Genomic DNA, 13043 nt, shown 5'->3' on the forward strand with positions numbered 1-13043 from the left:
TTTTCCCATTTTCCATTCGTACCCCAGTGTTGCTGAAACTGAAACATATTTTTGGTTTTCATGAGACCTGGGGAACAGACTTCAGGGGGGAATTTTCTGTCCTTCTTCATAATGGAGTAAATTTAAACAATATGTTTAGTTCAGCTCAAAATGACGCATTTTAAATTCAGGCTTTTGTTACAAATTTGATGTTCATTAACATGAGAAAAATGGTTTAAATATAACAACTTTTCCTCTTTTTTTTTTTGGACAAATCTGTATCCCAGCTTCTTGGGGTAGTTGCTCATTTACAGTTGCCTAGTAGGCATGAAGTAGTCTGTTAGTTTCATGGTCACCATTTTCTTGTTTGTAATTGTTTTAAATTATCCTAAACTCCTAGATAAGAAAAGCTGATACTACCTTTTACCCTATCTTAATTTCATATGTTTGTTTAACCCTTCATAAACTTCTCAGTGCTGTGTTGCATGCTGCTGTTCTTTGAATCTTGCTAGCTGCTTCTGGCTGTTGTTTGGAAATCTACTTACGAGCCATTGTAATTAGCTTAAATGGACGCTAGACAATATTTCCAGAATAAATCATTTAAAGGTATGTAAGAACTGACTAAACTGAGCAAATTCTGTACAATGCATCACAAAATCTGATGTATAACAATAACTACATAATGCGGTTAGCTCGTATGTAAATAATTTTTATTAAAAAGGAAGATGCTAGTCGGACTCGAGTAACGCCTTTATGTGTGACGATAGAATGCCATGGCTTGTAAACGAAAGGTTGAATGTTTTGTTTTATATCAAGGCTTCACACAAGTTGCTTTGTCACCATAAACATTAGCTGAGTATATAATATAATGAGTGGAAGCCCCTCACAGGGAGACACACACATCTGCCTCGATTCCTTTCTGTGAGTAAAAGAAGTACCGAATAGATGACTATATTGACATTTCTTTTCTTGTTATTCTGGTTTTCTTTTTTTTTTTTTTTTTTTTCTTCTTCTTTTTTTTTTGCCTATTCAGGAAACGAATAGTTTTAATACTTGCTCGGCTTATTCGGCTGTTTTGAGAGGCCGTTGTTAATGAGGGATACTGATGCTGAACTCTGAGTTCAAGCTTAGATCTTTCTGATCCTGTCAATTCCGGGTAAACCCCCTCAAAGCAAAGGTAGAAATCCATTTGAGCTACAGTGTCGATAAACCCGAAGATTTAGGTTCCTTTTAACTTTCGCTCAAAGTTCCTGAAGAGCTTCTTAATGATTATGTTAAGATGCAGCTTCTGAGGTCAGTGAGTTACAACCACCGTCAGACAATTGACTATTTTACTACCACAGTAGTCACTCAGTAGTACTTCTCTTGCCACAGCAGTATTTTATTTATTTAAGTCATCTGCTAAAAGACCTTTTTGTGTCAGGAAACGTTGCCTGTTACTAAGCACTGACACTGGAGACGTCTTCAATTTCTAATACAATTTTGTGGAGTAACTGCCTTACAACTCCCTGTATGGGCATGACTGACTAAAGGTTTGGCTATAGCAACCTGACCATGAATATTGGCCATGCGGAGCTCCTGAACAACAGTTTTGGTGAAAACAGCAGAGTTGTCGTGTGTATTTGATTCTGCAGGGAGTTGAACAGCTGTGGTTTTAAGTTTTTTTTGCATATAGTTTGACAATAACTCCTATTGGATGTGGTTCGTCCTTCCTGGTGACCTCAAGTTAAGTCAAGTCAAGCCATGAAGCTTTAATTGTTATTTCAAGTGTATATCTGAAGCAGTACATGATGAAATGAAACAACATTTCTTCAGGACCATGGAGCTACATAAAAAACATATAAGAGTTATATAACAGAGACACAGAGACGCCGTGCTATTACTCTGGTTCCTGGAGCAATCAAACTCTCAATTTGTCCTCATATGAACTCTGATATGTCTCATATTACATTGCCTGGATTTCAATATTGTATGTACATCTGTGCTGTTGCTCTGATAATTCAGTCTTCACACTCTGCTCTTATGGAATGTGATATTAGTAAAGATCGGCCACTCGATCACCTGCAGGAAACCTCGAACACTATTGGCCGGTGTTTAAGTTTCCAACTCTTGTGTGTACCGTAGAAATAGTCATGTTTAGAACAAGTGCATTAATTTAAACATGCAAAGTGCCTCGAAGATGAAACTGTTGTCAGAGTTGCTGTTATAATGTTGTATGACCAATCAGAATTAAGAAATGAACAGTCCTGTGATGTAATGAACAGTAATGCATTGTGATGTCAACGTTATAAAACAACCTCTAAAATCCAAATTTTCTTAATAGAAAACGGTGAAGTGCTGAAATCTTGTTAAAGTCATATGATTAATGTCAAGGAAGAAGTTGATTCGACTTACAGCATAACCGGTCACCAATCTACTAATCTAGTGCTGCGTAATTAGGAGTTATGAGTTTAATTACTTACTTAATTTGGTTTGTTGTATGTGAATGTTCCCTACAACCAGTTCCTAAATACTTTACTGTGCACTTTACTGTGAGTTCAGCATGATTAATGTTATGCACTACAGATAGATCAGCGTTTGGATGAATCACGGTGTTCATATTATCCGATAAAATCAAATCTTACAATCCAGCTTACAAGCACCAACTTGAGCATTTCATAAATGAATCACCAAGTAAGGCATATTTGCTATCTTTAAAAATATTACAGGAGTCTGTTATTCATTTGTTTATATGAGCTCGGGAAGCTCATATAAACAAAATTGAAGCTCATATTTTCTATATCCTAGATGATGTCACACACACCTTCATTTCTGTTTTCTGCTTAAATAAATATAAATATACACTAATATGCAATATACAGCCAAAAGTATGTGGATACTAAACCATTCACATCCATATGTGCTACTGTTAAGAGAAGGCTATACACTAGATAGCTGAAGAGTGGCTGTAGGGATTGGTGATTCAGACCCAAGAGCATTAGTGAGTTTGGACACTGATGTTGGGTGAGGAGGCCTGGTAGTGACTCTCCATGTTAGGGGCATCAGTCTATTATACAGGACATACATAAATCTGTACAAAATCATGAAATGACATTCTGAGCTGAATAAATATGATACATGATAGATGATTGATGTGATACGATAGATGCGATGATATAAACTTTCTTATTTCAGTTCAGTTCGAGAGCTTTTAATAATGGAGACTGTTGCAAAGCAGCTTTACAGGGATACAAAAATTCTGCATAAATTACATTAAGTTTCAAATTTTCTCGCTCAAAAAAGAGACACCAGAGACTAAGAATAAATATTTTCCTACCTATAACTGTACAGTAGATTTTATAAGTTCAATGGAGTAACCAGGAGCTTTTGAGCAACTTATAAGTATGAACGTCAGCATAATTAATTTTTACAGTAGCATCCACTTGCATGCTGACGTACTGTAATTTTCTATTAAATAACAAAACAAACAAAAACTTGCTTGTCTATTTGATGAAATTAGCTGCAAGAAGAGGGTTGGTAGAATTATGGACACGTCTTTGCATTATGCACACAGAGCTGGCTTTCTCAGGGCTGGCGCTGCTCGGTGATTGGTTTGCTTCAATTTGTAAGTCGATATCATTATATATATTATGTATATTCAGATGTTTTTGCCAATCCCGATCGGAGTGGTGTCAAATACCGAAAATCTAAAATACACAGTTTTAACAGCCCATTTCGAAGTGTTTTTTACACCAGCAATACACCACTTATTCTTCAGTCCTGAGCTATAAACCTCTCTTAATGAGTCATTAAATAGCTTTTTTTTGTTTTTTGTCATTTTTGAGTGTTTAAATTTATGTTTACACTCACAGTAAGTAACAGTAGTGTTAAATTACAGCAAAGTTCATCACATTTAAGGGGAATCCAATACAAATAACATTTAAAGACAAAATAATGCATCAACACAGCAAAGCAAATGAACTATTATACAGATGGGAATTCTTAAGCCAACCAAAATTAGTCACATGAAGTATAGCTTGGAACGTAGCCTCAGTATTTAAATGGGTTCTCAATGTAATTAAGCAATTTAATGCGTTTCCCAGATTTTGCTGTAGCCGCAGGGACTGCCATGCTCAAGCAAAAGGAATGCAGTAACACTGCCTTATATGAGATGAGTTGAGACCAGCCTCTGCCTCTAGCACACTTCCTGCATATCTTAAATGTTTACTGAGTGATGTCAGTATATTGTACGCTACTGTACCTTCAGCACTGTGGGGAAATCATGGCTATGTTTTCCCCGCTTGGCAAGGCTATCCTAAAAACACACAATGTGCTTTTTTTAGCTACGATTCCGGTTCATTCACGGAAATTACATAACTTTAGATAACGCCGTACTCTAGATACGACCTGGTTCCATTCTGTCCAGGTTTTTTTGTACAACAGAAGAACAAGAGCCAAATATAACTTCAGAATTGTCCCACGCCAAAGCTAACGCTTTACTCTTCTGTGCCTTTTCCCACATGTCAAGCAAAAGCACACAAAGCAATTATTGTATATCTAATGACTTTTATGTGTTTATAAATCTTTTGGTTCCCTCATGACTCTCTTCTGTTTCCTGCTGCATCATTTCTTCTCTCTTCTTCTATCTCTGTGTCTCAGGTGGACATGTTCTCTTATGGGATGGTCTTGTATGAGCTGTTGTCTGGTCGCCGGCCATCGTTGGGTCATCACCAGCTGCAGATAGCGAAAAAACTCTCCAAAGGAATCCGGCCTGTTTTGGGAACCACACAGGAAGTGCAGTTCTATTGCCTGCAGGATTTAATGAAGGAATGTTGGGAGACAAAACCAGAGAAGGTATAAAAGGACTTTTCAAATTGGAGTGCGTAGTCTTTTAGTGACTAAAAATACACTTCTGCATAAGGTAGTTGATAAATTAATGGCTAAATAAATAATAAATGATAAATAAATTATATTGACTCCAAAAAAGGCAACAAAATATAATTACTGGGTTTTTTTCTCTCCAAGTTGCATGCAGCATAATTTTGTTAGTGCAAGTTGGCCTGAAAGCGTGTGCCATATTTTCAGAACAAGCTATACAGAGTTTAATGCACCCAAAATAACTGTCTTTTGTGAAGAACAATCTATATAAGAATCACAATGCTAAGATTTGCATCTATTTCATTTCAAAATTCACTTCAGCCCCATCGATATTGTTCCACTCCATAGTCTTGATAAAGGCATATAGTCTCTAAAGGCATCGATCAGACCTGGAAATATTTATCATCATACTGCATAGAAATGTTTAATGCTGGATATTTCTACTATTTGATATCTGCTAGTACAAGACCTATGAAATAAAACAGTGAGTGATGATATGAGGTGATGTGATGCAACATGAAGCCGGAGTAGAACTCCTACTGCTTCCTCAGACACAAAAAATGGAATCCTGGTCACTACCTGTGGGTAGAAACATTATGTTTAATGCCAGTTGTAGTCTGATGTTCTCTGTGTGTGTGTGTGTGTGTGTGTGTGTGTGTGTGTGTGTGTGTGTGTGTGTGTGTGTGTGTGTGTGTGTGTGTGTGTGCGCGCGCGCGTGTGTGTGTGTGCGCGTGTGTGTGTAGCGTCCTCTAGCCTTGCCTATCCTGAGACAGATGCAGGAGCCGAGATTCACCTGTCTGAGGTACCTGTTGCCCTGCGAGCAGCACAGTCAGCTCTTCCTCTCCTCGCTGCAGGGCTACAGCGCCGTCTTCTGGGATGGTGAAAAAGACAACAGGTGTGTGTAGGAGTGTGCATAGAGTATGTGGGCAGGTTTTCATTTGCAATTCTCCTTTGTGGGTTTATTAGCTTGCATTTGTAAAAATACTGCACTAAACATCGAGCTGATTCTTACTGTAGGTGTTGATGCAATTTTGTTACACATTTCACCTAAGATTAAGAATTCTCCGAAGTCATAGACAATTCTCACCCATCAGGAAGCTCTCTGTGTCATACGACAGCTGCAAACTTCCTGTCACACAACAGATACCAAACAGGGAGGGCAAAGGCTATGATTATTTCCTCAGAGGCACATGAATTCAGCAGCTCACATCTGTTCAAACCGCTGCTCATGCAACATCAGATGGCAATGTAATGCCCTCAAAGGACACGGCTGTTCATCTACTTCAGCTCACAGACGTCCATGATTGGCTAATATTGCTGTGACTGATACTGTAGGTAGGAGAGAGAGAGCTTCCTGAGTGCACAGACAATTTTGTGTCATTGTTGTAGGAGCCTGACATGGAGCTTTTATTTATGTGTTGTTTTTTCCACTGGTTTAGTAAATATAACATTTGCACACGCCTGCTTATAGGTTTTCTTTATTTTTACTAAGCTCTACAATTTCAAAACAATGAGGAAGACATTAACAAGTAATAAGAAATGACCAAGAAAAGACATAAGTAAATAAAAACCGTGTTCCTAATGAAGCTTTCCACATACTGAAATTTCTAAGCTCATCACTACATGTTAAGGGAAACAATTTCATTTGAAATACTACTTAAAAAAAACTACCAAAATATGTCTATACTGCTTTGGACTGGCCGGGTATCTATATTGATGATCTTGTTTATATACTGCATCTCATTTGTTAATCCCAATGAGCTTTTCTTTCCTGTGCACGGTTGCAGTCAGACCACTAATTCAGGGAGAGTGGAGAAATGCAGCACACTGTAGCACAGTGCATAGAGCTGAATATAAAAGAACACTGATTAACACAAGCCTGTGTTGGACTGCTGCCTCTGGCATCTGGTGTAAAATGACTTTAAGATGGGTTTCAAATTAAGAAAAAGACCCAGGCTAATGAATTTGGCTTTTTTAAAATAGAACTCTATTAAATCAGGCATCTGTGTCTCAGAAAACCTCCAAATGTGGCAACTCGTCATAACCCATGCTAAAAAATTTATTACGATAAATGAATCCTGGTAAAATGATATGTAAATATCTAATTGGCGTTTGGGAAAATTAAATCTCCCTCATTTGTTTCCTTGCTGACTTTAATGTTAATCAGCATTTCGTGTGGCCTTTTCGAGTGAGCACCCTTCACTTATGGTCCTACACACACTTCCTCTCTTGCTCATTAAGTCCAGTTACCCCCTTTCAAAACCCACAGTCGTGAAACTTAGCACCTCTATTAACCCAAGTTAATGTGAAAATATTGAGATGAACCACACGACCCATAAAAAACTGTTTGAGGATGTGTTAATATTCATGAGCATGTAAATGAGCTCATTATCATGCGTGACAGGCTTCCTGTAAGAATAAATGGTCGTGGCCTGAAGCTCATCACAGAAGATAGCTTCCAGGTGAGATGAGGGACGGCCGTATTGTTTCTTGTCTCTCAGCGAGCCATCCGAGGCATCCTGACACAATCTGAATGGCCAGCTTTTATCTCGCAGCCCAGGTGTTGGCAATTACATCCGCTGTCGTGTCATCATGCCAAATGGAGCGGCCTCGAGATGCGCTGAAAGGTGCTGTAATTCACATTCAGGGCTTGAGAGATGCAAGAAGAAAGAGAGCTTTGTCTTTACTCAAGCACAGCAAGTACTCTATAGAATGCTATACTATATCCTGTACATGAGCGAGGCTTTCAGAGGTGCACAGGGAAACAAAAACCTTTAGTGGAATTGTTTTCTTTAAAATGAAATAATAATAATATTTTAAAAATTTAGTAGTAGTAGTAGTAATAATAATAATAATAATATAATAAAAATAAAAGGTGGCTAATAATAATAATAATAATAATAATAATGATGATGATGATGATGATTCGCTGAAGGAGTTAAAGGACCATACAAATAACTTAACATTTACAGTTTCAGAACCTTAACAGAAATACAAATCTATGTTTCTACATTTAAAAACAAAGCGTTGTATACTGTAAGAAACTAAATAATATTTAATGTAAGTGTGCTTTGTTTCATAGATATGTGTCTGTAGACACAGGTGGATGTGATTCGGTTTTTGTGAGGTATTAGGAGAATATAGAATGTAGTTTTATAATTAATGAGCATCTTGGACAACTCATGACAGTTCCTCTAGAAACCCTGACTTTAGTAGTTCATTGCTTTTGAAAGTAAAATCCCTTCATGACGTTTATTTGGTCTAATGAGTAATAGTTTGGTTTCTTTATTGAATTACAAATATTTTTCTGTAACATAACATATTTTTGTTTGTTTTTAAAGTATTGTTCAGGACTTGGACATGTGGGTTAACAGGTTTGTCTCCCATCTCTGGGGTTTGATTTCTGTGTCTCGTGCTTTAGGGTTTCCTTCAAGTACTTCACTTACTTCTCCAATCCAAAGACATTCATTTTGTTCTGGTTGTCCAGTTAACTGACAAACAGTTATGAATAAAAGTCTAATAGCATAGGTGTGAACTCTACCTGTTCTGGGGACCCAGGCTGCTGATGTGGTCAATTTTGGGGTGATTTGTCTTTGTCGCAGTTGTCTTTGTCAGTATAATGATATGCATCTCAGATTAATGTAACAACTTTTGATTGATGAAACAAAATCATCGTGTAAGACATGACAGCATCATGATGTTACTTAGATGTGATGGTTAATAGAACAATGAAAAGTCTAATAAGAATCCCTTTACAGTGAATGAGTTGGATCTCAACACCACTGCGTGTTCAGAAATACTATTTGAACATAGCTTTCACTAGTTTCTGTTTTCTATTGGTTTCTTTGTTTTTGTCAGTCTGACTCTAATGACTCTAAATATTTAAGTATTTTTTATTGTTACAGTACCCGAGCGATTGAACAGACCATTAATTTAATTTTAAGAAAGAAAGAAAAGGTAGCAGCTTGACCAAATGTATCAGCGTAATGCAGTATGTACACGAAAAAGTCCACAAAACACTGAAGGTGGAAAATCTCCCACTAGAATGAAATGAGCTTTGGAGCTTTTTGTCCAAATTTGGACAATGAATACAAGTGACGAGCCTAATAAGACAGTCAGTGGTGTAACAATAACTGTTATAGAAAGTATAACATTACAGAACAGACTAACTGACTGTGACTGTATGAACTCTCTTTATTTGAGAAGCGGTTTTCACTTTCATAAACTTTGACATCGCTGACTAAATTAAATGAACACGAGTTAACAGCAGACATCTCAGTCGATCAATGATCATCATGATAATGTCTATTTCATGAAGAAATTAGGTTTTAAATTTCAGCTGATTTAGGGTCATGATGGAGTGACTCGTTGCGGGGAGTTGAGCTACTCAGAGCACAGCATGATTAATGACCTCAGAGTTCTAGCTATGAATCATGATTTCATGAAACAATTTCATGAATTCTGTAAACCGACAAAATGTATTTTAATTTCTTTCTCGATTGAAGCAAATCCCCATGCTTATGCTGTAACAGTATAATTTACTATAAACCTTCAAACAGCTGTGAATTGTGCATTTCTAAAAACTTTTATTTATATATTTGTTTTCTGTGAGATTTCATCGTTCCCATCTTGTTTACTAGATATAATCAGTTTCAAGTGGAGCAGCTAAGCCCAAAGCAGTCTGAAAACAACTGTGTGTGTGTGTGTGTGTGTGTGTGTGTGTGTGTGTGTGTGTGTGTGTGTGTGTGTGTGTGTGTGTGTGTGTGTGTGTGTGTGTGTGTGTGTGTGTGTGTGTGTGTGTGTGTGTGTGTGTGTGAGATAGGAACTACACCGTGGTGAACGCAGCCAAAGGTCAGGTGGAGGTGAAGCGAATGCCGTGCCCAGGATCACGCCTCAGCTGTCAGTTAAAGACGGAGAACACCCTGTGGACCGCGACTGAGGTAAGCTTCTGGGAAATGTAGTCTATCCAAGCTCCTCTTTTCAGCATGTTTTCATGGAAATACTATAATCCCATTTAGCTTCTTCAGTCAAAAACCACAACCAAAGACCTTGTAATGTTGCCCAATATATTACAGGGCTTAAAGTGGTTAAGTAGTAATCATGCAGAATATTTTTAACAAAGTTTTTTTTTTTTTTTTTAAATATCTGTTAAAAAAAAATTAAGTATTTTTTGTATAGGAATGAATAATTATTTATGCAAATGAAAAATCTAGTCTTTTTACATTGTTCGAATTAAGATACTTATTTCTCTGTGAGTTACTAGTAAATAGACAACACTGTCATGTTTCATGTATAAACAATCGCCACAGTGGTTTCTGAAGTGTACAAAAGGCTTAAGATATGGTGTATGTTATATATGTGTTATGTACATTATAATCACCTAACCAGCTGTATCTGAGTCATTGGTTTATATGGCGCAGTGTTGTGTGAAACAACACGTCATGACGTCCAAACAAATCTGGATCGGATTTTTGGTTTTAAATATAAAAGAATGAAATAATACGAATGATGTTAAAAATATAATGTGTTCAAAATCCAATGTTTTTAATGAAGTTTAGTAGAATATTATACAATATTATACAACACACTAAACAAACATCAAAAAATTGTATTTCTATCTTTAGTATTTTACTTTAAACATTTAGTATTATTATAATTAATATTTTCCTACCTAGGACCTAAACTAGTCTTATAGTTTAATTATACAGAATAATGCTAGAAAATAAGTATAGCTAAGCAAAGGAATGGTTCACTGATGCACATGATTCTGACAGCAGCTGATATTTCATATATATGCAAAAATGTTTGCAAAACATTGAACTCTTAACCCAAAGAAAAAAATCAGCTCTTGGCACAACCTTAAAATTAGTTCCATTCCGTGGGAAAACCACAGACCTGGAAACACAGGCCAACATTGATGATGCACTGGTGTGAGAGAGTAAAGAGACTCAGTTTAAATCCTTTTGATCATGGTCCACAATGGTCAGAGCCGTCGCCATATTTTTTAGTGCGAGTGAAAACATATACAAGTCTGGTAATGCGAGACCTAGCCAGACGATTGATGCGGATCACAAGAGGATAAAAAGAAATTCAGAGTCGGATGCTGAGCTTGTAGAACTCGATAAATCACAAGAGGCTTGCCTGTTTACGATGATCACAACCAGTATAAATTACCACAAGATGAAAACAGTGCTTCTGATCTGTGCATACAAACATCATCGCAGCTCCATACTCACTTCCAATTGATTCATTTATCTGTTGGTGAAACTCTGCACTTATTCATCAAATGAGTGCTAATTTGAGTGGAATGACGTCCAAACCAGTCTGCGTCTGATTCACTGAAAAGCTGTAAATGATGAGTCAGCTTCAGCTGCACAGAAATGAATTTGTTCCTTGTAGACCAGCTGACCTTTAGACCAGTATTTGCATGTCAAGTCAAATTATAGCTAGATTTTTATTCATTTAAGAACTTGGAAAGATCATTTATTTGTCTGTTTGTTTGTTAAAACTGCCGTTCCTTGCTGCTATAAAAACTGAGCCAAATCAAGTCAAGGTTCAGTACTATTGTGCCCAAGAAGGTTCTGAAATGTCATGTCAGAACTTCAGTGAAATAATCCTGACTTAAAATCAATGGAAGAGCAGAGCAAGTTAAATGCCTGGTGAATTTCTAGTGCTGATATGAAATAAATAGAGATTTGAATATCCCAGACTTGCATTTTTACTGCTAATGGCTCCATACCCAGCTGCTCAGCCCAATGCAGTGCCACAGTACTTAAAAAATGCACTTATTTCACAGTTCCAGGACTACTGTACTAATAAAGATCGACTTCTGCCTAGTTTGCTTCATAAATTATATGATGACACTTGTCTATCATTACCTTGATTTTAGTTTAAGCTCCCTCTGTACCCTAAGTTTCAGTTAATAATGTTATTTTCTATTTTTGTTATTATTTGTACCACTGTACATAGTGAAAGATACGTGATACAATTATCAACCACACTTTTCTATTGCTTTTGATTATTTGATAGCAAATTGACCATAAAAAAGTCATCACTATTACCTCAGATAAAGTCCTGTTTTGTCATCTGTTGTGCACACTGAGAACAAAAAGATTTTTTTAATTTCAATTTAAAAATAGTCTTTCGTGTCATATACCATCCGTTTCTTGAACACTATTTATTGATTTATGTTGCCATTATGTACCTAGCATTGATTTACAAGTGTCAAGTCCACGTGGCTGAATCTGTTATCTAGTAGCTATTTGTTTGTTCTTTTCCCTCAGCCAGCTGTGCAGCCTCTGTAAACGCAGATAATTAATCTTGCATTACATGCAATTGTTTTCAGGAGCAGGAGGTTTTTATATACAGCCTGAAAGAGATGTGTCCCTTGAGTCACCCGCAAAAACTGCTCTCTTGTCCGGCCGTGGTCACCTGCCTCATGCTGCTGCCAGCAAGGTCAGAGGTCAGTATCTGAGTCGGTTCACACGCTCGCCAGTCACTCGGTGGGCTTCTTTCAGATGTCCAAAGTAAATAAGCAAATGGTTGTCTGTCATTTTAGTCTTTACAGGCACCAGCTGTTTCAGAATTTAAGATGATTACAGGGTTGCAAGTTCAAATCTCGTCCTGAATAGCCAGAATCTCGACCTAAGCTCCTCATCTGTAGTCCTGGATTGGATTCTGTCTCGCATATCAAGCACCTTTAGATAAATGTTGTCCTATTAATGGATTAACATAGAATGGAAAATGTATTTAAAAAAACAGCACTGTGCTGGATTCTCATAGCTTATTGGTGTATAATGTAATCCATATGGCCATTTGTATCTTCAAGGCTCAATATTTAAATATTGATTATTAGACTTACATAAACTAGGCAGTGTTGCATTTAGTGCTTTCTTACAATCACGTCCTCTGTGCACATTAGCTGCTAGTTAACTTCACCCCGTTACCCCACCCAGGTATTACAATGAAGGGCTTCTTTAGTGCCCAACACAGAGGTTTTTTCACCTTTCTCCTCCTCCTGTTTGAAGTGTCCAGAATGCAGGTGTTAGTGCTTCAGCTCTCCGAGGCAGATGGTCCTCTCTACAGACAACAATGACAGAGCTGCTGTTCATCCCTCTCCAAACACACACTTAGACTCCCCTTTGTGCACTTTGATGTGGCCTCCACCTATGTTTTTGAAGCACTCAGGGTCAATGGAGAGCTTTGCC

The 13043-nt window shown here is 37.2% G+C and overlaps 1 protein-coding gene across 4 annotated transcripts in view; it reads left to right on the forward strand.

Moving 5' to 3' along the window:
• The window catches only part of lrrk1 (leucine-rich repeat kinase 1), a 95549-nt gene that overhangs the window by 70439 nt on the left and 12067 nt on the right, over positions 1-13043 (forward strand). For all 4 annotated transcript variants that reach the window (XM_027162289.2, XM_027162304.2, XM_027162298.2 and 1 more), the window contains exons 28-31: positions 4618-4812; positions 5580-5731; positions 9659-9776; positions 12182-12298. In XM_027162289.2, the coding sequence (XP_027018090.2) occupies positions 4618-4812; positions 5580-5731; positions 9659-9776; positions 12182-12298 (582 nt within the window). The remainder of the gene's footprint in view (positions 1-4617; positions 4813-5579; positions 5732-9658; positions 9777-12181; positions 12299-13043) is intronic.

This window comes from Tachysurus fulvidraco, chromosome 2, assembly GCF_022655615.1.
Source record: "Tachysurus fulvidraco isolate hzauxx_2018 chromosome 2, HZAU_PFXX_2.0, whole genome shotgun sequence".
Classification (NCBI taxonomy): Eukaryota; Metazoa; Chordata; class Actinopteri; order Siluriformes; family Bagridae; genus Tachysurus; species Tachysurus fulvidraco.